We start from the raw sequence: 26,112 nt of genomic DNA on the forward strand, positions 1-26,112 counted from the left end.
ATATATTGAAATTTTTTATAAACATAAATACAATTTCACATGGAAATTTCATAATTTTCGTAAAGCCCGCCTTTCCATGTCTTATCCCACTTTACTGACCCCCGAGTCAATCCCCAAAACGCAAACGCAACACACCGGTCTGTTTTCTGCTAAAGATTCTGCTAATGTAAAATACAACGAAAAGTAGACGTGTTATTAGGAATCATGTAAATAAAATGTTATTATAATTAATATAATGTAAATATAAACATAACTTTTAGAAGTTCATTATCTCTAAAGCAATGGAATTAGTTAAAATTCAAAATAGTGCAATATATCGCTTCTTTATTTACGTATTTTTCCTAACATATTTATTTCAACCAATGCAAGGGAAAACATATTCTAAAGAAGAATTGAAAAAATACAAGTAAGTTTAATTTTAATTATTACTTTATTTAAATCGTAGGTTTCTTTAAATATAACTCGTCATCAGCGAATCTTCACTATCCCTTTAACATAAAGAAATCTTAGGGACTTGGCAGTACTACATCAGGCAACGTCACTCTACCTTTCACTAGTGCTAAATAACATACCAGGAGGAGGGGCTTAAATAGCTTTCATTCTGTAAAAAAACATATCATAATGGCGATGGGGGCGGAGTTAAGCCCCAATTGCCAAGTCCCTATAGAGAGCTTTCAGATGGGATAGTAGTACGTCACACTACCTTCCACTAGTGCTAAATAACATACCAGACCAGGAGGAGGGGCTTATATACCTTTCATAGGGAGCTAACAGTTCTGACCCTGAAACGTCACACCCTTCTATCTCTTACTAGAGTTTCATCCCCCTAACGGTTGGAAACAGTATTATACGCGCAAAAATACCAACCAGAGAGGGGCTGCGTGACGTCAGACTATCTCTTCCCCCAAGCCAGTTGTTAGCTCCCTATTCTGTAAAAAAACATACCATAATGGCGATGGGGGCGTAGTTAAGCCCGAATTGCCAAGCCCCTATAGAGAGCTTTAAGATGGAATAGTAATACGTCACACCATCCCAAGTCTTACTGCTGTTCTGGTAGCCATATTGGGTGGTCTCAGCTTCATTCCTACTTTAAACCCACCAAAATGGCAGCGTAAATTATGTCATGAGACTCACTCAACTCCTCCTCCAACTGAAAGCTCTATTCGAATATTACATGCAGGGAATCAATCTTCCAGGGGCAAGTCGCCATTCTGAATAATTTTCCTCACGCCAGAAGGCATCGCTAGAGGCATAACCGGGTTTGCTTACTTTGCTAGCTTCTCACATGCAGTGAGCTTGGGCTGCCTCTTGTGGTGTTTCGTGGCGTGAGGGAAATTATTCAGAATGGCGGCTTGCCCCTGGAAGTTTGTTTCTGTGCATGTAATTATCGAATTGGTCCATAAACATAAAAACAAAAGTGACCGACTACCAGGAGCTCTTCTGAAATATGTCCCTATAATTTGATTCAGGGAACGCGTGAATGTTATGTTTCAACATGGATACGATAATTACATAAACAATGCCTATCCTTACGATGAATTACGTCCATTATCGTGCGATGGCGTCGATACGTGGGGAAGCTTTTCTCTAAGCCTAATAGACGCTTTAGATACATTAGTCGTTTTGAAAAACTACAGCGAGTTTAAGAACGTTGTACATAAAGTTCTGGAGATTGCCGATTTCAATCTGAATATAAATGTGTCCGTTTTTGAAACAAATATCAGAGGTGCGTTTTGTATTGTTTACTATAACCAAGAAGTGATATCTAGTTTATTAGGGAGAAGGTATAAATTCGCCACATTTCCAGCTTTATCTCCAGTCCAAACGTAGCCTGTCCGGAGTTAATCCCCGCCCCTAAATTACAACCAGCATCTCATTGGTTCTTGAAAACTCACGTCAGCGCGACGCGAATGACGAAAATTACAGTCATATTTTCCGACTGAGGAGAGGCGAAATAGCCCGGCCTCCTTTTACGCCCCCCCCCTTGTATCTTGAAAGGGGGACTGGGACTATGGCGCGCGAATACTTAGGCAACTTATAACTTCTCCCCAATACGCCTCTAAATTACAACCAACATCTCATTGGTTCTTGAAAACTCACGTCAGCGCGACGCGAATGATGAAAATTACGTATTTTCCGACTGAGGAGAGGCGAAATAGCCCGGCCTCCTTTTACGCCCCCCCCCTTGTATTTTGAAAAGGGGACTGGGACTATGGCGCGCGAATACTTAGGCATCTTATACCTTCTCCCCAATAAACAAGATATCACTTCTTGCTATAAGAAAGGAGCAGTAAACTAATTAATAATTGGAAATTTTAGTGGTGGGGGGTTTGCTTTCCGCTCACTTACTATCATACAAGACGGGTATTGATTTGGAACCAGGGTGGCCTTGTAAAGGACCACTTCTTGATTTAGCCGAAAACTTAGCGAGAAGATTACTGCCAGCATTTGATACTCAAACTGGCATGCCATTTGGAACGGTTAATTTAAAATTTGGCGTTCCTCCTGGTGAGACTCCCGTGACGTGTACAGCGGGCATTTCAACGTTCACCGTTGAATTTGGAACACTTAGTAGACTAACGGGAGACGCAATATTTGAAAAAACAGCCTTACGAGCCATAAATGCCTTATGGGAAACCAGATCCAAAATAGGACTCGTGAGTAATTGCTTCATACACTAAAGAAACTTTGAAGATGGTAAGAAATATCGGATAGCTTAATTGCTGTTGTAAAAACTAGTTGGGAAATCACATCAACGTTCAAGACGGTAAATGGACCGCGGTGGACGCGGGAATTGGAGCGGGGGTTGACTCCTACTTTGAATATTTGGTTAAAGGCTCCGTTTTACTTCAGAAACCAAAATTAATGAAGATGTTCAATAGTGAGCGTGATGTAGAAGTCTTAGTTTAAAGGGACTGTAAAGAGCGCATCGGCGGGTGGGTAAAAATTATTTGAAATACGTCAGAGTCACGTGACCAAGGAGAGGCGTGGTTCAAAGAAGCTTAGTTCGTTTTATTTCGAAAACAAACACTTCAGGGAATTGGCGCTGCAATCTTGCGAAATACAAGGACTAGATGTCCAGTCCCACTCCATGAGGAGCCTTTGTATCTTGTTGTCACGTCGTGCCTGTGACGTATTTCAAATCATTTTTACCAGCCCACCGATAGCTTCTTCGTAGTCCCTTTAAACTTACTTGGACTTCAATAGCCTTTCATCCTTTTTAGCCTATAAAGATTTAATAAATAAACACATGAAACGGGACGATTGGTTCGTTTGGGTTAGCATGTCCTCGGGTCACGTGACCATGCCCATTTTCCAATCATTGGAATCATTTTGGCCCGGATTACTTGTAAGATATTCTTTTAATGAATATGTATGATAGTACAGGGTTTTAAAGAATTATTTTGGCCTATTTTTTCTGACATTTAGACTTTAGTGGGAGATATAAGTCAAGCTCAGGCCACTTTATACAATTATCATCAAGTTTTACGACAATATGGCTTTCCTCCCGAATCTTACGATATTGCTCACGGTAGAGCTAATTCCAAGAGGGAAGGAAACCCACTCAGACCTGGTAATAAGCTAAAATTAAAGGGACTGTAAAGAGGTCGGCGGACCGTTGAATTTCTTTTTTTAAAAAAACTCACCCGACCCATCCTCCCCTCTCTTGTGATTGGTTGTGATCCGCCCTGCTTCGGCGTTTCCCCTATTCTGAATTTCTGACCCGCGAGAGTCCGAGACCCCCGCTGCGTTTGCTAGAAGGAAAGACTTTCGTTTTGCTCACCCCCCCCCGGGATTGTGACGTCAATAACGACGTTTTCAAAAAATATTTCCAACGGTCCGCCGACCTCTTTAGAGACCCTTTAAGCTGTTTTTCGCGTTAACCGCAATAGCTTAATCGCGATTAAATTTAAATAGAATTGATAGAAAGCATCATGTACATGTATCAAGCGACAAAAGATCCGTTTCTTATTCAAATGGGTGTTGATATACTGGAAGCGATTGAACATAGTGCTAAAACTAATTGCGGATATGCAACTGTAAGTTTAGTTGACCCATTGTATTTGGTTCTGTTCTAAATTACATTCAATTAGCCTTATTCCTGATCAGCGCCACCTACCCATAGCGGTGACTTTGAGAACTACTGTAAGCGGCAAGCCAATCAGATGTCGCTAAAATCTGGTGACGTCACTGACTGGCACTCTCGGGTCTTACCAAAAATGACGTCACCAGATTTTAGCGACATCTGATTGGCTTGCCGCTTACAGTAGTTCTCAAAGTCACCGCTATGGGTAGATGGCGTTGATCAGGAATAAGGCTAATTTGTAATTTCATTTATTTAAACTTAATTTCTAAAAGGTTTAACACTACGAGTTGCTTTTCAGGTTAAGAATGTTCGAGATCACAAAGTGGAAGATCGCATGGAATCATTTTTCTTAGCGGAAACGGTGAAATACTTGTACCTTTTATTTGACACCGATAGTTTCATCCATAATAACGGATGTTGCGGGGAAGTAATTAATATGGGGCAGAATGAATCCTGCGTTATTGGATCAGGAGGGTACGTTTTCAACACAGAGGCACATCCAATAGATATCGCGGCTTTGCAGTGTTGCCACGTACGAGGGAAGAAGTCGCAAGAGCAATTCATCGCGGATTTGAAATCTTCGCTCAATATTTATACCTTGTTGGATTTGGTTCCTGATAATACAAATACGGCGCAGTATGCGGGGAGATTGGCCAATAAGAGAGGGTCATTGGTGTTTGGCGGGTTTAAAGATTTAACAGGTAAGAATTTTGATTTTTGTGCAGTTTGGGTTTTTGCAGTAGTGCATGTCACTGTGCAGGGTTGCAATTTAGGTTATGCTAAACGTAGATAAGGCAGTATTAGTATAGGCCAAACAGTTTGGGAATTTAAAAATAGGTCTGAAACGTTCCGGGATTTGAATGTAGGTTAGAAAGATCGGGAAATTGAAGGTAGAGGTCAAAAAGATCGGGAATTTGAAGGTAGAGGTCAAAAAGATCGGGAAATTGAAGGTAGAGGTCGAAAAGATCGGGAATTTGAAGGTAGAGGTCAAAAAGATCGGGAAATTGAAGGTAGAGGTCAAAAAGATCGGGAAATTGAAGGTAGAGGTCAAAAAGATCGGGAAATTGAAGGTAGAGGTCAAAAAGATCGGGAAATTGAAGGTAGAGGTCAAAAAGATCGGGAAATTGAAGGTAGAGGTAAAAAAGATCGGAAAGTTGACGATAGAGGTCATAAAGATCGGAAAGTTGACGATAGAGGTCAAAAAGATCGGAAGTTGACGATAGAGGTCGAAAAGATTGGGAAATTGAAGGTAGATGTCAAAAAGATCGGAAAGTTGACGGTAGAGGTCAAAAAGATCGGAAAGTTGACGATAGAGGTCAAAAAAATCGGAAAGTTGACGATAGAGGTCGAAAAGATTGGGAAATTGAAGGTAGAGGTCAAAAAGTTCGGAAAGTTGACGGTAGAGGTCAAAAAGATCGGAAAGTTGACGATAGAGGTCAAAAAGATCGGAAAGTTGACGATAGAGGTCAATAAAATCGGAAAGTTGACGATAGAGGTCGAAAAGATCGTAAAGTTGACGATAGAGGTCAAAAATATCGGGAAATTGAAGGTAGAGGTCAAAAAGATCGGAAAGTTGATGATAGAGGTCAAAAAGATCGGGAAAGTTGACGATAGAAGTCAAAAAGATCGGAAAGTTGACTATAGAGGTCAAAAAAATCGGAAAGTTGACGATAGAGGTCGAAAAGATTGGGAAATTGAAGGTAGAGGTCAAAAAGATCGGGAATTTGAAGGTAGAGGTCAAAAAGATCGGGAAATTGAAGGTAGATGTCAAAAAGATCGGGAAATTGAAGGTAGAGGTCAAAAAGATCGGGAAATTGAAGGTAGAGGTCAAAAAGATCGGGAAATTGAAGGTAAAGGTCAAAAAGATCGGGAAATTGAAGGTAGAGGTCAAAAAGATCGGAAAGTTGACGATAGAGGTCAATAAAATCGGAAAGTTGACGATAGAGGTCGAAAAGATCGTAAAGTTGACGATAGAGGTCAAAAATATCGGGAAATTGAAGGTAGAGGTCAAAAAGATCGGAAAGTTGATGATAGAGGTCAAAAAGATCGGGAAAGTTGACGATAGAAGTCAAAAAGATCGGAAAGTTGACTATAGAGGTCAAAAAAATCGGAAAGTTGACGATAGAGGTCGAAAAGATTGGGAAATTGAAGGTAGAGGTCAAAAAGATCGGGAATTTGAAGGTAGAGGTCAAAAAGATCGGGAAATTGAAGGTAGATGTCAAAAAGATCGGGAAATTGAAGGTAGAGGTCAAAAAGATCGGGAAATTGAAGGTAGAGGTCAAAAAGATCGGGAAATTGAAGGTAGAGGTCAAAAAGATCGGGAAATTGAAGGTAAAGGTCAAAAAGATCGGGAAATTGAAGGTAGAGGTCAAAAAGATCGGAAAGTTGACGATAGAGGTCAATAAAATCGGAAAGTTGACGATAGAGGTCGAAAAGATCGTAAAGTTGACGATAGAGGTCAAAAATATCGGGAAATTGAAGGTAGAGGTCAAAAAGATCGGAAAGTTGATGATAGAGGTCAAAAAGATCGGGAAAGTTGACGATAGAAGTCATAAAGATCGGAAAGTTGACTATAGAGGTCAAAAAAATCGGAAAGTTGACGATAGAGGTTAAAAAGATCGGAAAGTTGACGATAGAGGTTAAAAAGATCGGAATTGGGATCTAAAAATTAATTATTTGTGGGAATCGTGAATAGTTTTTACTGTAGCGTCCATAAGAGTTTGCGAAAGTACCCTTCTGGATGGATGGCCGTATATTTTCTCTTACAGATAACGAATCAGATATTGAAGACGATGACGACGACGATTATAATACAGACGAAGAAAGTTTATTCGAAACCGATTCTAAAAAAGTGGATGAAAAAACAGGCCAATTAACGAACGAATCTTACGAATTAGCTCAAGCCGAAAAGTTACGATCGTTGTTACTTAAGTTACCGGAAAATGGTTCAAACTTACCAACGGAACTTAATTACGGTGATGTATTTAATATAACCGACTATAACGCTAGAGTCGCGGGGCTAAACCCTCAACAACCCCCAGAAAATAGTAGAGACAATGGGGAAACGAATGAAGGTGGTGTGAATGACCAAGACGACGCGGACCCGAAAAATGGCTGCGAAAACGTTATGGCTGAATCGAATAAATCTCCGAGATTGTTCGAGTATATGAGTTGTCCAACTCAACCTTTTATTTCGAGGTTTTTTAAAATGGGTCAAGTTATTTCTCCCGGTTATTAATTAGGATAGCGAATATATCCTTTGGAACCCATACTTATGGAAAGTATTATAGGGTTGTGGAATAAACATTCGCGACTTAATTCCCTTTTAATTACTACCTGTAGTTCCTCTCTCTCTCTGTACCTTTTTAAACATTCATTCCCCCTTTAAAGGATCCTTTATTTGTGACTTAACCAAACATTTGGTTGGGATAGTTACTTCCAAAACCTGTCACATTCCAGCACCTGTAAAAGTTACCTAATACCTGGAATACATAATTAGCTGTATTTCAATTAAAATGTTTTTTGAGAATTTTGTAATTTAAAAATAAATTATATATTCACTAATTGTCCACAAAAATTGAATTGCGTACTTGTACTTATTTCATTGTTAAAGGGACTGTGAAGAAGGCTACGGCGGGTGAGTAAACATTATTACGCCATGATACAAAGACATGGACACCTCATGGATTAACTAACGCTAGGGATAGTTCGTTCCCCCAAAAAGATAACGCATGCATGTTCCAAACGCCCCCTAGCAGCAGCTACTATCCCTAACAGGAAGTTATAAGAAAATTGGACCACGTGGCCTATGACGTCAAAATTGAAATACTGCCTAAATTAGGCAAAAACGATTTATTTTGCCGAGAGATGGCGCTATATCTACATCCGTTTTGGTCCAATAAATTGGGGGAATGAAGAGGGGAATCAAGGAATAATTCGGAACATGTAGTTGGCGATAGAATTACATGGGAAACCCAGTTAGTGAACAATCCCTAGCGTTAGTTAATCCATGGACACCTAGTCCCTATTTTTGGGGATATTGCAGCGCCAATTCCCCGAAGTGGTAGTTTTCAAAGTTAATCGAACGCCCCTTTCCTTGGTCTATGACGTATATCAAATTATTTAGGCACCCACCTATGCCTTCTTCAAGTTTACCGACCCTTTCTCCCCCTTTAAGGCCTAACTTATTAGTTCATTTCATTTATATTGACGGATTTGAAAGAGATCCAACGTATTTTGTACAAAACGAATTTTTCTTCGCAGTTTTTAATATGATATGAACAAGGTTCTTTTTTTTTTCAAATTATTTTATCGAACGAAAATAACGTTCGATGGTAAAGTTAATAGAAACGTTTCGATATTTTTAGTTCCAATTTCGTATGTTCCAACTAATCCCAACAATTTATGTTCAAATATAAATTTATTTATATAGACACTTTCAAATTAGTATTTCTAAAATGATTATTTTTCCAATATTTTTTTTTTCAAATAATTTTTTAAAAGACATTTAAACTGTTCCCCTGTTGACGGCATCCCTCATGTTTTCCGTGCGTGACGTTCTCTATAGTCACGTGATACACGAATAAGGTATCTTAATGAAGTCATCAGAGGAATGCAATTTATAATCGTCTATTTATATATTCTGGGCAATTTCCCGATCGATGCAATGGTACTATATTATTTTTATTGTTCAAAATTGACTGGATCAAATTAGGTTTTTTTTGGAGCATTTTGCATATAATTGATGCCCAAGGAACAATTTAAGGGTATTTTTAGAGGTTCCAATTTTGTTTGATAAAAATTTGATCAAAATTGGACCAAATGTAAATTTGAGAAATTCTGGATCTCCAGCAAAATTCTATAAAAGAAAATAAGAATGCATTACGTGATTGAATAGCACATTGTACACATCCTCATTTACAAAAACTAGATGCGCGCCAAATTTTAAAAGTGGACGCCCGTTCTCCTATTACCTATCCCTTTTTAAATATCCCTGCTTTGATTTAAATCCGCATCCGCAACAGCCGTTACAGCCGCGCAAAGCATGCTCAAAGTTTCAGTAAGTTTGACGCTAAACCAAATTTTCGGTAGGAAGGCATTAGGTAAGTTTTTTTCTTTAACTAAACTAATTATCTTATAAATAGTAAAAGTAATGTAATTCTGGATAGTTTTTTTCTTTAACTAAACTAATTATCTTATAAATAGTAAAAGTAATATTATTCTGGTTAGTTTTTTTTTCTTTAACTAAACTAATTGGCCATTGTAGCAGACGACAGATGAATTTCTTTCCGTTACTCCCCTCCACGAGTCCCGAGATAAGCCTAACTTCCGGCGATAGGGAATAGAGTTGTGTCGGTAGAGAGGGGAGTAGACTGTTTATCCCTCCCTCTAGGCGCGCTTTTGTAAGAGGGGATACTGTACGCGCCTGGTAGGGGGGATGACACTGAGCTAAGAGATAGAATAGAGTAATGTCAGTTCTACGTATGCAAACTTAATAACTAACCTTTAACGAGACGTTTCTTCATGTTAGTGTTAGAACCGGGTGTATATCCGACATCATTCAACTCCCCCATCCTAAAATTTCGTGGTGACCAACTTTTTCTATACACTTAAAAAACAATTGATAAATTTGAATGAAAATACTTAATTTCTGAGTAAATTTATAGTATAATATATATATTTACGTTATCATGGCGTAAATTATTAATAGAACTTCTAAGCTGATTGGAGCAACGCTAGAAGATTGATTCAAATTTGAGCCTAAAAACAGTAATTTAATTTTTGTTATAAATCTACAAAAAGACCCAGGAAGCTAAAACTAGCTTGAGAATAAGACGTCAAACTGACCCACCATAGTCTTCATGGTAGTATGTTAGGTTAGGTTAGGTTAGCTTACCTTTAACGAGACCTTTCTTCATCTTAGTGTTAGGACCGGGTGAATATCTGACATCTTCTAACTCCTCGGGTCTAACAATTTCATGACGATCTTTTTCTAAAGCTAGAAAACGAAAGAATCATAATTTAAAAATAGTTTTATAGACATTCAAATTAAGTTGCGTTAAAACAAAATATCAGTTTACTATTCTTTCTCTGTGAGGAAGTCTCTGATACTGTCGCATCCGCTGGTTGATCCGTATTTTGAGATGGGATATTTATTTCTGTAACGTGTCCCGTTTTGGGAAAAGTTGAATAATTTTGTTAGAAAAACCATAAGGATTTAATAATCTATTAAGTGCGGGGCTAAGTGGCAAACTTATGGAACGTATCAGGGATATACTTAATTTTAGAAGTAGGAATGGAGAACTGTTAGTATTTACTTCAGTCCGATTCATAGCCCAGAATAGAGCCCCTCCCTCCAACACCTAACGAAAAGTTTAAATTATCTTATTGGGGCTCACTTAAACTACGTTTTGATGACGTTGGTGACGGGGACGGCGAAAAATACGTAATTCCTTTTTACCTCTGTCGCTCGCTATGACCCGCCTCTTCTTTCATACCCCCCCTCCGTCCCGTGGAAGGGGGTCCGGGACTTTGACGCGCGCCCAGATATTACTCTGTTCTCCATTCCTACTTCTAAAATTAAATCTATCCCTGGACATAGGGTCATACGCTTTAATGGCAATAATTTGAAAATGTAATCAATCTCACTGTATAACTCGACGGTTCCAGCGGTTTCGCTTAAGACATTGCGCGCGATACACTTGTACTGTCCGTAATCGGAGCCTTGTAATTGCGTGATTTTTAGTTTCATGTGAACTTTATAGAGATTACGCCATTCGTTGATTTCGTAGCGCGGGTGATTGGACGAGATGATGTTGTCTCTGTAGGACCAATGGTTTAAAGAAGGGGGGTGAGCCTCCGTATGACATTCCAACGTCACGTTAGACTTGGGGGGAGCCCCCACTACTTGGTTAGGAATCCAGATCATAGGAGGAACTATGGGACGAAGAAAAACAATTATTAATTCGAAATAATTATAAGACATTATTCGCTTTACTGACAATTGACGCTGAGACGGATCCTACGACTTGTCGCTGGTGGGACGCCATTGGTCGCTTTACACAAGTAAACGCCCATATGTAGCCTAGATACCCCGTTCAAATTGAGCTCCTCTCCTTCGTACGTTGTAGCTATAAACATAAACAAGAATGGGAGAGAAAAAAAATATTAATTACGAAAGGCAAATAGAAAGGAAAAAAATCGCGGATGAATACTGTACGCGAGTACGCAGTCAAACCCAAAATCTAATTTCATTTACCTGCACCGTCTATGTGTTGCTCTATACGAAATCAAATCTATTAGTGAGAAAGAGATGAAGTCTAGGGAGCTGGGTTGGGTGTAGGTCGTAAACACCATACTGGGAATTAACCTGGGGCCCCAGTCCATATAGTTCACGAAAATTATTTGGAACTATTTTCCTTCGATAATATAAACATGTTCTCTAGTAGTCTATATAGACCAAATTTTTATTAAGTTTTGTCAGGGATAGATTTAATTTTAGAAGTAGGAATGGAGAACAGAGTAATCTGGGCGCGCGTCAAAGTCCCGGACCCCCTTCTACAGGACGGAGGGGTATGAAAGAAGAGGCGGGTCATAGCGACAGAGTTAAAAGAAATTACGTATTTTTCGCCGTCCCCGTCAGCAACGTCATCAAAACGTAGTATAAAGGCCGACTTCCATCGAAAAGAGTTCTAGCGAACTGAAAACCGAGCATAGAGACTAACAATGGAGCGACCGTGCCGATTTTCGAATCCCCGCTGGGTCAAAAGTTGGAAGGGTTCTAGCTAACTGAAAGCCGTGCAATGTGGTTCTAGCGAACTGAGGATACACAATAGAGAATTTCCTTCAGAGGAAAGCAAAAATTTGGGAGGAAAAAGAATTTCTATTGTTCATCTTCATTTCGCTAGAACCACATATAGCACGGCTTTCAGTTAGCGAGAACCCCTCCAACTTTTGACCCAGCGGGGCTTCAAAAATCGGCAGTGTCGCTTCATTGTTAGTTTCGATGCTCGGTTTTCAGTTCGCTAGAACCCTTTTCGATGGAAGTCGGCCTTTAAGTGAGCCAATAAGATCATTTAAACTCTTCGTTACGGGATGGAGGGAGGGGCTCCATACTGGGCTATGAGTCGGACTGAAGGAAATACTAACTGTTCTCCATTCCTACTTCTAAAATTAAATCTACCCCTGATAATATAAACATATTCTCTAGTATTCTGTATAGACGAAATGTCTATGAAGTTTTGTATATCAAATTCGTGGCAATTTTTATCAAAAGAATTTCGCTGGCATGTTTTGGGCAAGGTGCATTTTAGTCGTCCTGATATTAAGGCGTCGCCCCTGGTGTTTTGTTTTGTTTTTTTCCTTTAATTAAGGTGATTAATCTGCAAATCAGTATATCGGAGTTTTCTCCCTCTCTGGCTAGTTGCGTTGCGTGTGGATGAGATAGGCGAGGGAAAAGCGAGTTGAGCTCCCGGAAAAGAAAGAGTCAAATCTCCGGGGAGTCGCGCCCATTAACTCCGCTAAAAGAGTTGCAGTTGCACGAGCTTAAATGCGACCTAGGAATCCAGTCTTCAAACCTAGTAACCTAGCTAAACGCGGCTGAGTACAGTAGCTATAGCTATCAATACTGCCTCTGATACTTGCACCCTGCAACTATCCACCCATTGGGTTAGTTCGGTAGTAAGGGACCTTAACACGAGGGGTAAATCGCTCGCTGGACACCGGTCTGGGAAAAACCTATAGAAAATCTGGGCAAGTCAGGGAACTTGAAAATGTACCATAATTGCCATGAAATAGACCGTTTTCAAAAGCAGCTTTTTTCTTCTTAAGAGTAAACATTGATTGGTATGTGCATGCACAATAATGACGTATTAAATTAAGATATGTCTTCAAACAATAAGGACCATTCAAATTGGTGGAGTGGACTGGTGACTATGAAGCCCTATCTAACGTCTTTGCGTCCACATACCGTCCAATTAATGTTCCGTCTAATCCAGGGATAGATTTAGATTTAGAAGTAGGATTGGAGAACGGTTAGTATTTACTCGAGTCCGGCTCATAGCCCAGTATAGAACCCCTCCCTCCAATACGTAACGAAAAGTATAAATTATCTTATTGGCTCACTTAAACTACGTTTTGATGACGTTGCTGATGGGGACGGTGAAAAATACGTAATTCCTTTTACCTCTGTCACTATGACCCGCCTCTTCTTTCATACCCCTCCGTCCCGTGGAAGGGGGTCCGGGACTTTGACGCGCGCCCACACTACTCTGTTCTCCATTCCTACTTCTAAAATTAAATCTATCCCTGTCTAAACTCAATATCGTGCAGACGATGCTGTAGCCCCCCCCCCTTTTGAAAAAGGTCTCTTTTAATCTAAAAATATAGTGACTTTGAGATCTTAAGCATTCCTCGCTTGTGTCGCCATTTTGAATCGACGAAGAAATCGCGCTCAGAGTTTTCCAATCGTGCATGGTAAACCACGGATCAAAGGTCATTTTCGTAGTATATTATCCCTCGATTAAACTTGGCAATATTTACTCCGTAGGGTCCAAAACGTCCGTGTACATTTATAGCGTGTTTTCCAATTGGAAAACGAGCTTGTAAATTTTTAAATGATATTAACGACTGGCTCGATGATTTTTCTCCTATACCCGTGAACAAACTTACTTCGTAAAGACTACTTCTTTCTTACGCGGGTTTTATATTACGTATTAATACGCCTTAGCTTTCCCTATGTTTTCAAGTACGGCGTGTGCTAAAAACTAGAAACAAAATAAGAACAAACATTTTTCTCGAAATCTTAGAGACAAATTAAGAAAATTGTGGCCAGGGACCACGATTATAAAGTCTATTTTCCAAAATTTTTCTTACTATTTTGCCAAAATGTTTTTTTTAGCTGACACTGTCTAAAACGTTTTGCAAAGAAAACAAATAATTATTATCGATTTTACTATAGCCTATTAAATTATACGTTGACTTGTTAGAAATTGCACCCTGTAAAATTGTTGCGATATGTTTGATGCAAATCACCTTGGCATTCTCAGGCCTGATACTGAGTCACTTTTGTCACTAAAAGTCACTTTTTTTAAATTCAGTCACTAAAAGTCACTTTTTCTGAAATTAGTCACTAAAGTCACTTTTTTTCTGAAATTAGTCACTATTTGTACTTTTTTTTGAAATTTTCAGTATTTTGATATTTGAATTCTAAATCTTTGCTAACAACTTAGTATATTTCAATCGTCTAAAGTTCTAAACACAAAAAAGGCACAGTTCCCTTCCTTAGACTTAAGTTTTTGTTTAGTTGGAAGTGTACTTAACTAAACCAAATTGTTTTCTGGGAGCCGTAGAGATCTCGCTCCTGTCCCAATTTTATTTGTCTCCCATCAAAAACTACCAGCTAGTGCCTAGGAAATTTTCAGATATACTTGGCCACCAATTAGGATAGGTACTTTGAAATTTAGGAGCTTCAAAATATTTTTCTCCTTGCGAATATTAGGGTTACTAACCGATTAATTGCAAATAGTCAAGCCTAATATTCACGAGTATTAGGGTTAACTATTCGCGAATACTAGACTTAACTAGTCGCGATTAATCTTATAGGCCTAACTATTCGGTATTTGATTTGGAATAAACTATTCGATTCGGTATTTGATAAGGAAACGTTTTTGGTATTCGGTAACCGGTTTGATACCCAAAATGTGCTATTCGCACACCCCTAGTATAAATACAAAGTGAATCAGATCAAGTGTTACGTTCTACATATGTTAGGACCCCAGTAGGGCAGTTTTTCAACCTTAAAATGTTTTTATTTAAGTCACTTTTTTAAAAATTTTTAGTCACTTCCGTCACTTATTTTTTGGGTGCAGGAGAGTATCAGGCCTGCATTCTTGAACGAGAGAGTGCATGGTGCTAGCTACTAATTTAAAAGCCCGGGAATCTAACAGCCAAAGATTTCTTTGAATCGAAGGGAAAAAAGCAAACTTTTGACGACAATGTCACCGACAGAAATATAAATATCATTTTACATCCGTAATGGTCCCCAACTATTACTTACCTTCAACTCGAGTTATATAAAGTAAGGCCAAGAAGTGATATCTAGTTTATTAGGGAGAAGGTATAAATTCGCCGCCACATTTCCAGCTTTATCTCCAGTCCAAACGTAGGTCCGGAGTTAATCCATGCCTCTAAATTACAACCAGCATCTCATTGGTTCCTGAAAACTCACGTCAGCGCGACGCGAATGACGAAAATTACGTAAATTACGTATTTTCCGACTGAGGAGAGGCGAAATATCCCGGCCTCCTTTTATTTTGAAAGGGGACTGGGACTATGGCGCGCGAATACTTAGGCATCTTATACCTTCTCCCTAATAAACTAGATATCACTTCTTGGTGAGGCCCAATCCCTTCTGGTTCCTTGTTAGGACTATCCATGCTTTGACAGTGGTAAAGTTTTTTCTCTATGTGTATGGGTGACGTCACACTAGTACCTTCTTAGAAATAACTAAAAGTTCAAACTGTCAATTCCCTATTATAACTTGACGGTCGCAGTGCCATTATGATATTTTGTTTTCTAGAATGAAACCAATTAAACCCTTCCTCGTGGTATGTTTTTTAGTACTAGTGTAAGTTAGCGTGACGTTGCATGACGTAGCACGTCTATGGGGCGGAGCTAAACTGCTACGTATGTCAACGCCATACCTTGTATTTTAGCTCAGTCTAAACCCCCCTACCGGGCGCGTGCAGTAATGTGGATGAACTATCTGGGCGTGGCTAACTGAAATCTTCATATTATATAGTAATTTCTGCAGTAGTCGCACTTAATTTGGCGAAGTTACTTCTGTTATATCGTATAAAAATATGGAGAGAGCTTATTTTTCCATCTTTCTTAGGATTGTAGGCTGGCGTAGACTTTAGGGAATTATGGGTAATGCGAATGAAGAAGTGTGAGAGAAAAAGTAAAGGGGAAATCAACTGGGAATTCTTTCTCTTTTAACCTTTGACCCCTAACGCCGTCTCGTCTCTTTCTGACTAGGGTGCGCCACGCACCAAGAATAATAACTTCGGTACTCCGTCTCAAACTAAAAATGCATTGAGGCGCGAAGTATAGGCGGAGTAATACCATAACGCGGTACCTGGAAAAAGGAAGAAATTGTTCGTGTAAACTTTATGTACCCAACCCAATTTCAACGGGGAAATACGGTAGCTGTTCGAAACGTTGCGTAGGCGTTAATAGAAATGACGAAATGTGTTATAGATTTTAGTAGTTGTACTGTATTTTCAAGGTGATATAAACTACACGAGGTTTTTCCTTTATGGCGAACCCAGAAAGAGCTCGCAGAAGATTGGCTAAAAAGAACGGGAATACAACCTTTCTTTTCCGCCAGCTATTCTTTTATGTCTGTTGGGAAATGAATATTAAAGAGAGTATACCGCCGCCTACCTATATATATATATATATATATATATATATATATATACATATATATAATATAAAACCATAACGAAATCAACGAAAGAAAAGTGAGTGAGAAACAGAGGGGTTCGTCACTAAAGGGTGATACCGTCGAGGTTATTTCTTGTTTCGGTCAAGAGATGGATCTATCGTATAGAGTGGTACTGAAAGGGGAGGAGCTACGGGACGTGACGTCAATATTGTCAGTCTAAATTCAGGGAAAACCTGCATATATCAGGGAAATTGGTTTAGAAGAAAACAGGGTTCATACGGACCCTGGGTAACCTGGAAAACATGGATATGTCAGGGATATGGAAAGTAGGGGAAAAAGTCAGGGATATGGAAAGTAGGGGAAAAAGTCAGGGATTTGAAACTTTTTCCTTAAAAGGCAGGGATATGTCAGGGATTTCGTTTGGTGTATTAAGCTATGTTTCGAGCAATACTAAATATGAGACAGGTGTGATGAAGTGGGCTCTGGTAAACACCTTAAAATAGTCAGGGATATTTACAAAATTTAGTCAGGGATAACCTGGAAAAGTCAGGGATTTTCAATGTAAAAATTTCGCGCGAACCCTGGAAAAATATCAGAGAAAATTAAAATTATTTCGAAAATTCAGGGAAAATGATTTTTTTTTTCCTCAAAAAATCAGGGAAATTAAATGAAGTGAAACAAATACACTTCAGTGTCACCCATAATATAATTCGGTGGTCGAGAAAATAGATATTATTTGTCTCAGTGCCATATTTTTTCGGCGTGTGGATTTTCGTATGTTGTCTATTATAACCTAGCAAAGAGTGGTTAATATGTAGGTATAGTCTGGTAACTCTTTTGAAATTATACCACTCCTCCAATGTAAAAAATACACCTGGAAATTTATCAGAAGTACTCTGGAAAACCTGTAAATATCAGGGAAATTGACTTTGGAAATTTCGCATGAACCCTGAAATTGTATGGCCTTCCAAAACTGTCCCCAAAATGGTTTTTTCCGTCCCCCCATGTTGACAGGCCGTTGCTGATCAAGAGATTGCACAAAGAAAGGCTAGCGGTTTAGTTTGACACGGTACTTGACCACAACTTGAAAACACTACGCTGAAATTTAAGCTGAGAGAGAGAGAGGGGGAGGAATTTTTTTGTAGCCCCGTTAGAGAAAACTATCTATTATTTTTTGAGGTAATCTCAACACTACACTACTTACTTATAAAAATGTTTTTGATAATTAATCTTCCCTGAAATGAGTCTTTAATCCTTCTTGGACATTTCTTAATTGTTTGGCATCAGTAAGATGTATATTTATGAACTGTTCGTGTCGTATTGAGTTGTCAGTGAGTATCAAGCCAGACTCCGTCTTACTTATCTCATACGGTACCAAGAAGTGATATCTAGTTTATTAGGGAGAATGTATAAGATGCCTAAGTATTCGCGCCATAGCCATAGTCCCAGTCCCCCTTTCAAAATACAAGGGGAGGGGAGACGTAAAAGGAGGCCGGGCTATTTCGCCTCTCCTCAGTCGGAAAATACGTAATTTTCGTCATTCGCATCGCGCTGACGTGAGTTTTCAAGAACCAATGAGATGCTGGTTGTAATTTTAATATTTAGAGGCGAGGATTAACTCCGGACTGGAGATAAAGCTGGAAATGTGGCGATTTTATACCTTCTCCCTAAGAAACTAGATATCACTTCTTGCTCATACTTAAGGATGTATAGAGATAAGAAGAAACATAGCTTTGTAGCTACTGACAACTGGAATAGTTAAAAATGGTGGTATTAAGTATAATGTATAACAAGTTTGGTAGTTTCTCTTAACGCGGTCTTTTCCCGGTTTATGATCGATGAACAAACGGACTTGTCGCGAGGAAGTCATGTGGGTGAGGGGATAATTCTTTCAATTCGAGGGGTAAGACACTTCTGTTACGTTATATACCAAAAGTAAATAGAAATAAATAATAACTTTGAAGGTGAGCTGACTGATCGACGTAGTCTGTTGAGTTTTGCCTACACCAACTGTAGGGATCAATCGGGGTTCTAGTTTCGGAGAGTGACTTACCCCTCAAACGAATTAAACATTCAGGAGCTTAGCTGCAGCTTCACCTTATTTTCAATCCCAAGATCAGTCAGCGGGGGGTGCGAGGGTGAAAAACTACGTCACTAAAACCACTTCATTAAAACCAATCGACCCAAATACGTATTTTTAAAGTTCATGCGCAAGTATACGATTAGTTACGGTAGAAATCAACGATGCTTTCGATGTGGTTGAACATTGTGGGCGGGACCATTGCTTGTTTACTTTTTTTTTGCTCGTACAGGGATTGATATTCATACAAGTGTTTAAAGGGTTTCGGTCATCCATGTCGTATTACGTTTTAACAGAAGGGGATAATAGAAGAAGGATGACACTCTGTATCCTCTTTATGCTTTAGTTATGTAACATGATTCTTCCCAGGCGAGGGAGCCCTTTTTGATTGCTCTCCCGCTCATCAAACTTCAGATGGGATGGTATCGCACCGTGCTAGGGTGAATTCTAAAACTGTTTGGTATTATAAATCCTCAGCAATCAACCCACAAACCTTGATCGTCTTGACGTGGGACAAAAATCCACGAGCGCATGTATACGCCTTGGCAAATAGTTAAGCCGCGCTAATAGAGTAATTCTGAGGGAACTATTTATCGCGTATGTGATTCGGTTTAGTAACCTTGAGCACTCCAAATGTAAAATGATGTTGGGAAGAATCATGCTACAATTACCCGGCCACTTTGTGGTACACTTCTTTCGACGAGAAGTATTATATAGTTCTGGTTTTAACTTCTAGTTCATTTACTGTTGGTTTAAAGAACATAAAAATGTAGAAAGCTCAGACTTCAAAGACACGAAAGTCGTTGCGTATGTTCCTATGACGTAGGAAATGAATCGGGGTTGCTTTTTTCACGTATGGCTTAAAGAAATGGATCGAAAATTGGACGATTATTTCGTCAAGCTAAAATCGACCTTCTTTTTTTTTCGCTTTGTCTTACGTAATAAAATTGATTAATAGAGCCAAAGAAATATAAAAGTCTCTTTCGCCAACAAGATACGCAAGTCTGCCTAAAACCCCTTCTAGAGTGCAAGAAGTGATATCTAGTTTATTAGGGAGAAGGTATAAATTCGCCACATTTCCAGCTTTATCTCCAGTCCAAACGTAGGTCCGGAGTTAATACCCACATCTAAATTACAACCAGCAGCATCTCATTGGTTCTTGAAAACTCCCGTCAGCGCGACGCGAATGACGAAAATTACAGTCATATTTTCCGACTGAGGAGAGTCGAAATAGCCCGGCGCCTCCTTTTACGTCCCCCCTTGTATTTTGAAAAGGGGACTGGGACTATGGAGCGCGAATACTTAGGCTTCTTATACCTTCCCCCTTGTAAACTAGATATCACTTCTTGTTGAGGATGTACTAAAAAGGGTCACCCACTAAATAAGTTATGATGTATAAAATTTATCGTCTTAATTTATTTTAAAAATAGTCTTAAATTTTAAATTTAAAAAATTTGCTCTAAGAACCATAATTATGTGTAAACCCATAATGTAAAATTATCATCGCCAGCAAGCCAAACGGGGTTCAATTCACCAATAGATTGGAAAATCTGTTCTGGAAGGGTTCGTAGTTTTTATTTTGGTCGGTTAAATTGAGGGCACCGTTTCCAACCTATTTGAAGAGCCCATTCATAATAATTCTATCAAATGGTATTTTACTATAATATACTACATGAATATGGCGACAAGGGGAAGCTACCACGCCCATTTCCGTTTCCGTTTTAACTCCCCCCCCCTTTAAAGGGAAAGTGTAATGTTCGGGGAAAAAATTATTTATTTTTATTATAGATTTATTTATACACCTTAAAAAGTTCTAGAAACGTTCAATTTGGTGTTTGTAAATGATACCAAATTTGAAAATTAGTGTCAGGAAAAGTCAGGAAATTTTAAAATTGCCTTTTAGTCAAGGAATTATTAAATTTTTTCGGTATATAACGTCTCTTGTTATGTCATAAGTAATATAAAATTTAAAGGTATGGACCTTCCCTTTTCATCTATAGATTATGATCGGTACATTTCATTTGCAAAACCGTATTAGGTCGTTTCGGGATAGTAATACAGGTATTATATACTCCCGATCAAATCGTAAACAGCAGGATTACTTTTTTTCTATGAGGTTTTACATCAAGTATTAATCCGCCTTAGTTTTATAAAGCTTCCAAACTTGCATTGAAGATTTTAATATGTCCGTAGATGATGTTACAGAGATGCCAGCCAAATTAAGAGCGGCTTGTACCATTAAATCCACGGACCTAGGATAACGATGTCCGAACTATTTACTGGTCATTTTCAATAACCCGGAAACCAAAAAAAAAAAAAAAAACCTACGTTCAGTAACTCACAATGCAAAAAAAAAAGTTTTTCCTCAGTTGCATTCATTTTGGCAACGGTACACCATAAGTTTTTGAAGGCTGTTTTGGTTCGTTGTTCAACTTGTTTCGTCTCAATCAAAATGGCGTCTGCTACAGCATATTCAAACAGATCGCGAAGTACCAAGGCTTAACCAATTTCGGGAATTAATTAAATTTAAACGAAAGTGTTGGGATAAAACTATTTGAAATCAATTTAGATGATTGTTAGTAGCAATAATTCTCTCATAATTTGGGCAATTTTTGAAATATATATACTGAATTATTCGGCAAACACTTTTTAAAACTCGCGCACAATTTATCAGTCGCCATTAAAAATGACGTCACAAAACTGGTGCGCGTCGAAGAACTTGCTCCTCCAGCCGGTGTGATCGGTATCTCATCGATGCGCATCGTGACTTAGAAACCGGAAGTTCGAAAAACAGTACAGTAAGAAAAAAGGGCTCCGATACTCGCAGCGCTGAGTAGGATATAGTTACTGAACGCAGCCATGATATTTCTCAAGAAAATCTTTATTCTTTATTACATTCTAAATTTAATCGTCCTCATCGTAAACATCCTTTCTCTCGATAAAAATTTGAATATTATAATTACTTTATAATCCCCCAAACCTTATTATTCGTCTCTTTATTTAAAACAAAAACCGTATGATAATATCAACCAATGAGATTATCAGTTAAATCCCATGGATTAGAGATTTAAAACTTGTATTATCTTTCACTCCGAATAATCAAGCTCCGAAATTACAAAACAGGGTTGTAAACAATAGAAAATAATTTAAATCTAAAATAACTAAGAATGGACTGCTAACCAACTAGAAACTTGAATGCACTACTAGACCAGTTAGTGGTCAAAAAAATCGTTATATATTTAGATAGAGGGGACGTTATACAGTGTGTTCCGAAAAAGGTAATTGTAGGTCCGAAGTACAGTGTGATTGTTCTATGGGCCATCAATTTTGAATCGAAAATATAACTTCTTTTGACAATTGAAACAAGTTATGATTATTTATCTTTTAGTGATGACCCCTTAAATTTAAGTAATAAACTAAAAGACAATGCTAAGGGGTCGTCCGTAAAACACTAAAATATGTATAATCCAATTCGGTACGTTTTCAAAATAATTTTGGTCTTCAAATCAGCAATATTATAAGTGCTAACTTCCAGGGGTAAAACTGATAATGTGTTTCCTATAGGCCCCTGTAAAATTCCAACCCACAATACACAAGTGTACAATATTTAAAAAAAAATTAATATAAGTAAAACACTTTAATGTTCGCAACTTGTTTAGAATTTCCTAGAAAATTTTGGACTAAAAATTTATTTCCCATTGAACCATCTGTCATTTCCCTTTTACTGCCATTGGAAAATTTCCAACTTTAAAAGTATATACTCTTTCCAGTCCCTTCTCAATTGTCACTTTCGGAATAAAGCCAGACTATTTTTTTCGAATATTTCGGTCCAAGTAAATCCTCTAGAAGAATAAGGAAAAACCTCCAGAAAAAATGTGAAGAAAAAAATTTAATTTCGGGGGTTAAAACGTCAACGCCATATATATTTTTTGGCCATGTTTTTTTTTGGTGCCGAAACACGGGAACCATGGGTGAGATAATTTTTTTTTAGATTCGTGAGACCGTTGGAGAGCTAATCAAGATAGCAACTCCTCGGTTTTGTAGTTCGTCCTCTAAATTAGATGTAATAAGGGGAGAGAAGTTCAAGCTAGGTAAGGTTCTTAGAGGAACAGGTTGAATAAATTCTATAGACCCCTTCTCTATTTTCGTTGAAGTTTAGATCGTGGTTCAAATTATACCCTTTAGCCGAAAAGGTTGGCTACCCCTGAATTTTAAAAATTTTATTTAGAGATAATATGACCTCCAGGGATAGATTTAATTTTAGAAGTAGGAATGGAGAACAGAGTAATGTGGGCGCGCGTCAAAGTTCCGGACCCCCTTCCACGTGATGGGGGGGGGGGTATGAAAGAAGAAACAGGTCATAGCGACAGGGGTAAAAAGGAATTACGTATTTTTCGCCGTCCTCGTGAGCTACGTCATCAAAACGTGGTCTAAGTGAGCAAATAAGATAATTTAAACTTTTCGTTACGTGTTGGAGGGAGGGGCTCTATACTGGGCTATGAGTCGGACTGAATTAAATACTAACCGTTATCCATTCCTACTTCTAAAATTAAATCTATCCCTGATGTCCACGACTTTTTAATCGATTAAAAATACCCACTATCAATTATTGAAAATAAAAAAAAATCTTATCCTAAAGTATTACTCGAAAATGGTTAACAGTTCTACACTACTTTATTGAGATTTAGCATTCTTATAGCGTGCTTAAATTTGAGTAAGCCTTGGTCAATCAATCTTGAATGTCTTTAAACCCGTCTCTCTAATAACTTTAGTAAAGGCGCCAAATACGGAGGTCTAATGACGTCACGTTTCCCGCCTTTTGGTTGCTCGAGAGGATAGGGGACTACGTAATAATGACGCGTTAAGGGATTAGCATGTCTCCGGGGGAATTATTTCTCCTTTAAGTAGATTAAGGCCAGGGTTGCCAAATCATTATAACGCGAACAGCCCCGAACACCCAAAGCCGAATTAAAATCCCCTTCGACCTCCCACCACCTTACAATGTCTGTATGGGAAACATTTGGCCCCTTTTTGCGTCCTGCTGTAACATTGTAGATATATGGCGGGGTTATAGTTCATAAGTTATATTCTTAGTCAACGGATTTTTTGTCGGTTTGGGATTTTATCAGACACTTATCACTTGAATGAATTGTGGCATTGATCTTCAAGTCTTCAACTCTTTCTCACTACTAGCTTTTTCGACTGGAGACCATCACTCTGTTATCTGTTATTAATTTCTCTAAAAGATGAAAATATTTAGCCAATTCGGTTTGATCATTTGAATGAATTGAGGAATAGATAAGGGCAAGAAGTGATATCTAGTTTATTAGGGAGATGGTGTAAGATGCCTAAGTATTCGCGCGCCATAGTCCCATTCACCCTTTCAAAATACAAGAGGGATGGGGGGGGGCTATTTCGCCTCTCAACAGTCGGAAAATACGTAATTTTCGTCATTGGACTCGTGCTGACGTGAGTTTTCAAGAACCAATGAGATGCTGGTTGTAATTTAGAGGCGGGGATTAACTCAGGACCTACTATACGTTTGGACTGGAGATAAAGCTGTAAAAATGTGGCGAATTTTTACATTCTCCCTAGTAAACTAGATATCACTTCTTGATATGGGAAGGGAATGCGTTTAAAATTATGTTGTAATTTGCTTCTGATTAAATTTCGTAAAGCACGACACCTGGTGCTAGTAAATGAAATTAGATTTTCACGGTTTCAACTCCTGACCACGAGGTGGCAGTAAATACTTTTTTGATTGACTCAGTCAGAAGCTTTACTTTCTGTTATTGCTATTTGCATTTGCCTATAGAAATCAACCCACTTGGTAAAGACTAAATTTATTATTCGAATCGCATTGAAATCCCTAAGGACTTAAGATTGTAAATTGTAAATTCATAATGATCCCCGCGTATACCCATGTACTGTTTTTCTAATCAAGAGTCGAGTAGTGGCTTTTTCGTTATCATAAACGTAAGTGTATAAACTTATATAGGTCAGTGTATCGAGGTTAACGTACTATACACGAAGATGCCACTAGCTTTGTTGTAGTGTAGTGTGGTATATAGTGTTGTAGTATACTGTATACGTTGCCCAAAAACAAAAGCGCGTCATGAAAAATGGGTTTAAATCTGGGGCGTTAACGATTGCAATTTGCCTCTTTTCCTATGTTTTCCCCAACGCGATAACATTAGCGTAATTATTAAATATATATGCATTTTAGGAAGCACGTGGGCGTCGTTAAAGCAAGGTTATTGATTATGTTTACGATATAGAATTCAAATACAAATATTATATAATAAAAAAAAACAACGTGACGTTATGGCAGGTGTCTAAAAATGTTTACTCAGCTTGTAAGTTGACTCTATATCATATGACTAACTTTTCTTTACACAATGACATTGAAGTACATTAACGATTAAGGAGGTGTGTTTCGTTGTGATTAATGTACAGGGCGTTCTAATAAGGGTGGTAAGACTGAAGTTCTATGAGCAATTTTGAGTCAAAAATTCTATGAGATTGGGTTAACTTCTATGAGGAATTTTGAGTCAAAAATTCTATGAGATTGGGTTCTATGAGTAATTTTGAGTCAAAAGTTCTATGAGATTGGGTTCTATGAGTAATTTTGAGTCAAAAGTTCTATGAGATTGGGTTCTATGAGTAATTTTGAGTCAAAAGTTCTATGAGATTGGGTTCTATGAGTAATTTTGAGTCAAAAGTTCCATGAGATTGGGTTCTATGAGTAATTTTGAGTCAAAAGTTCCATGAGATTGGGTTCTATGAGTAATTTTGAGTCAAAAGTTCCATGAGATTGGGTTCTATGAGTAATTTTGAGTCAAAAGTTCCATGAGATTGGGTTCTATGAGTAATTTTGAGTCAAAAGTTCCATGAGATTGGGTTCTATGAGTAATTTTGAGTCAAAAGTTCCATGAGATTGGGTTCTATGAGTAATTTTGAGTCAAAAGTTCCATGAGATTGGGTTCTATGAGTAATTTTGAGTCAACAGTTCTATGAGATTGGGTTCTATGAGTAATTTTGAGTCAACAGTTCTATGAGATTGGGTTCTATGAGTAATTTTGAGTCAACAGTTCTATGAGATTGGGTTCTATGAGTAATTTGGGTCAACAGTTCTATGAGATTGGGTTCTATGAGTAATTATGAGTCAACAGTTCTATGAGATTGGGTTCTATGAGTAATTTTGAGTCAAACGTTCTATGAGATTGGGTTCTATAAGAAATTTTGAGTCAAAAATGTAACTTTTATGGCAGTTTGAAAAAAGGGGCATCATTTTACGGAGGACCCCTGAAAATTACCATAATCATAAGGTCATCCCTAAAATACGCTAATTATCACTTGAAAATGGTGGCCTTCGTGGCAGAATGCCATTACACATTTTCGACTCAAAATTGGCAATAGAACCCACTTCACTTCGGTCCTACCAACCCTTTTTAGAACATCCTGTATAATATGATAATTTTTTGTAAATAGAGCGAT

At 38.2% G+C, this 26,112-nt stretch overlaps 3 protein-coding genes and 1 long non-coding RNA gene across 9 annotated transcripts in view; 3 read left to right on the top strand and 1 right to left on the bottom strand.

The window, feature by feature from the left end:
• Positions 1-154: 154 nt before the first annotated feature.
• Positions 155-7,664, top strand: LOC149625145 (ER degradation-enhancing alpha-mannosidase-like protein 2). Its single transcript, XM_089851915.1, has 9 exons — positions 155-406; positions 1,470-1,726; positions 2,320-2,657; positions 2,740-2,881; positions 3,225-3,349; positions 3,430-3,574; positions 3,919-4,040; positions 4,386-4,788; positions 6,856-7,664. Exons 1-9 carry the CDS (start codon positions 282-284, stop codon positions 7,323-7,325), a joined length of 2,127 nt encoding a protein of 708 aa, XP_089708041.1. The 5' UTR covers positions 155-281; the 3' UTR covers positions 7,326-7,664.
• LOC149625146 (uncharacterized) lies at positions 4,864-6,628 on the top strand. Its single transcript, XM_089851734.1, has 3 exons — positions 4,864-4,884; positions 4,959-6,154; positions 6,605-6,628. The coding sequence occupies exons 1-2, from the start codon at positions 4,864-4,866 to the stop codon at positions 6,009-6,011; spliced, it is 1,074 nt and encodes a 357-aa protein (XP_089707860.1). The 3' UTR covers positions 6,012-6,154; positions 6,605-6,628.
• An 824-nt stretch (positions 7,665-8,488) lies between the features above and the next one.
• The window catches only part of LOC149625147 (lachesin-like), a 123,073-nt gene continuing 105,449 nt past the window's right edge, over positions 8,489-26,112 (bottom strand). The window contains exons 5-11 of the mRNA XM_089851917.1: positions 11,089-11,217; positions 10,736-11,023; positions 10,168-10,245; positions 9,984-10,085; positions 9,772-9,847; positions 9,591-9,695; positions 8,489-8,945 (exon numbers count right to left, since the gene is read on the bottom strand). Of these exons, the coding sequence (XP_089708043.1) occupies positions 9,689-9,695; positions 9,772-9,847; positions 9,984-10,085; positions 10,168-10,245; positions 10,736-11,023; positions 11,089-11,217 (680 nt within the window). The 3' untranslated portion in view covers positions 8,489-8,945; positions 9,591-9,688. The remainder of the gene's footprint in view (positions 8,946-9,590; positions 9,696-9,771; positions 9,848-9,983; positions 10,086-10,167; positions 10,246-10,735; positions 11,024-11,088; positions 11,218-26,112) is intronic.
• LOC149625148 (uncharacterized) overlaps positions 9,123-26,112 on the top strand; it is a 166,261-nt gene continuing 149,271 nt past the window's right edge. For all 6 annotated transcript variants that reach the window (XR_016374555.1, XR_016374556.1, XR_016374551.1 and 3 more), the window contains exon 1: positions 9,123-9,189. This is a non-coding gene — a long non-coding RNA (uncharacterized LOC149625148). The remainder of the gene's footprint in view (positions 9,190-26,112) is intronic.

The sequence above is a fragment of the Phalangium opilio genome, unplaced genomic scaffold (assembly GCF_054372755.1).
Source record: "Phalangium opilio isolate 3A_F unplaced genomic scaffold, DU_Popi_V2 ptg000105l_1, whole genome shotgun sequence".
NCBI lineage: Eukaryota > Metazoa > Arthropoda > Arachnida > Opiliones > Phalangiidae > Phalangium > Phalangium opilio.

Excerpts from the sequence above, each read along its gene's own strand:
- LOC149625146 (XM_089851734.1), top strand. The coding sequence starts at position 4,864 with ATGCTAAACGTAGATAAGGCA. Across the intron at positions 4,885-4,958 it reads TGCTAAACGTAGATAAGGCA|AAAGATCGGGAAATTGAAGG; the intron begins GTATTAGTATAG and ends AATGTAGGTTAG.
- LOC149625145 (XM_089851915.1), top strand. The coding sequence starts at position 282 with ATGGAATTAGTTAAAATTCAAAATAGTGCAATATATCGCTTCTTTATT. Across the intron at positions 2,658-2,739 it reads CCAGATCCAAAATAGGACTC|TTGGGAAATCACATCAACGT; the intron begins GTGAGTAATTGC and ends TGTAAAAACTAG. Across the intron at positions 4,789-6,855 it reads CGGGTTTAAAGATTTAACAG|ATAACGAATCAGATATTGAA; the intron begins GTAAGAATTTTG and ends TTTCTCTTACAG.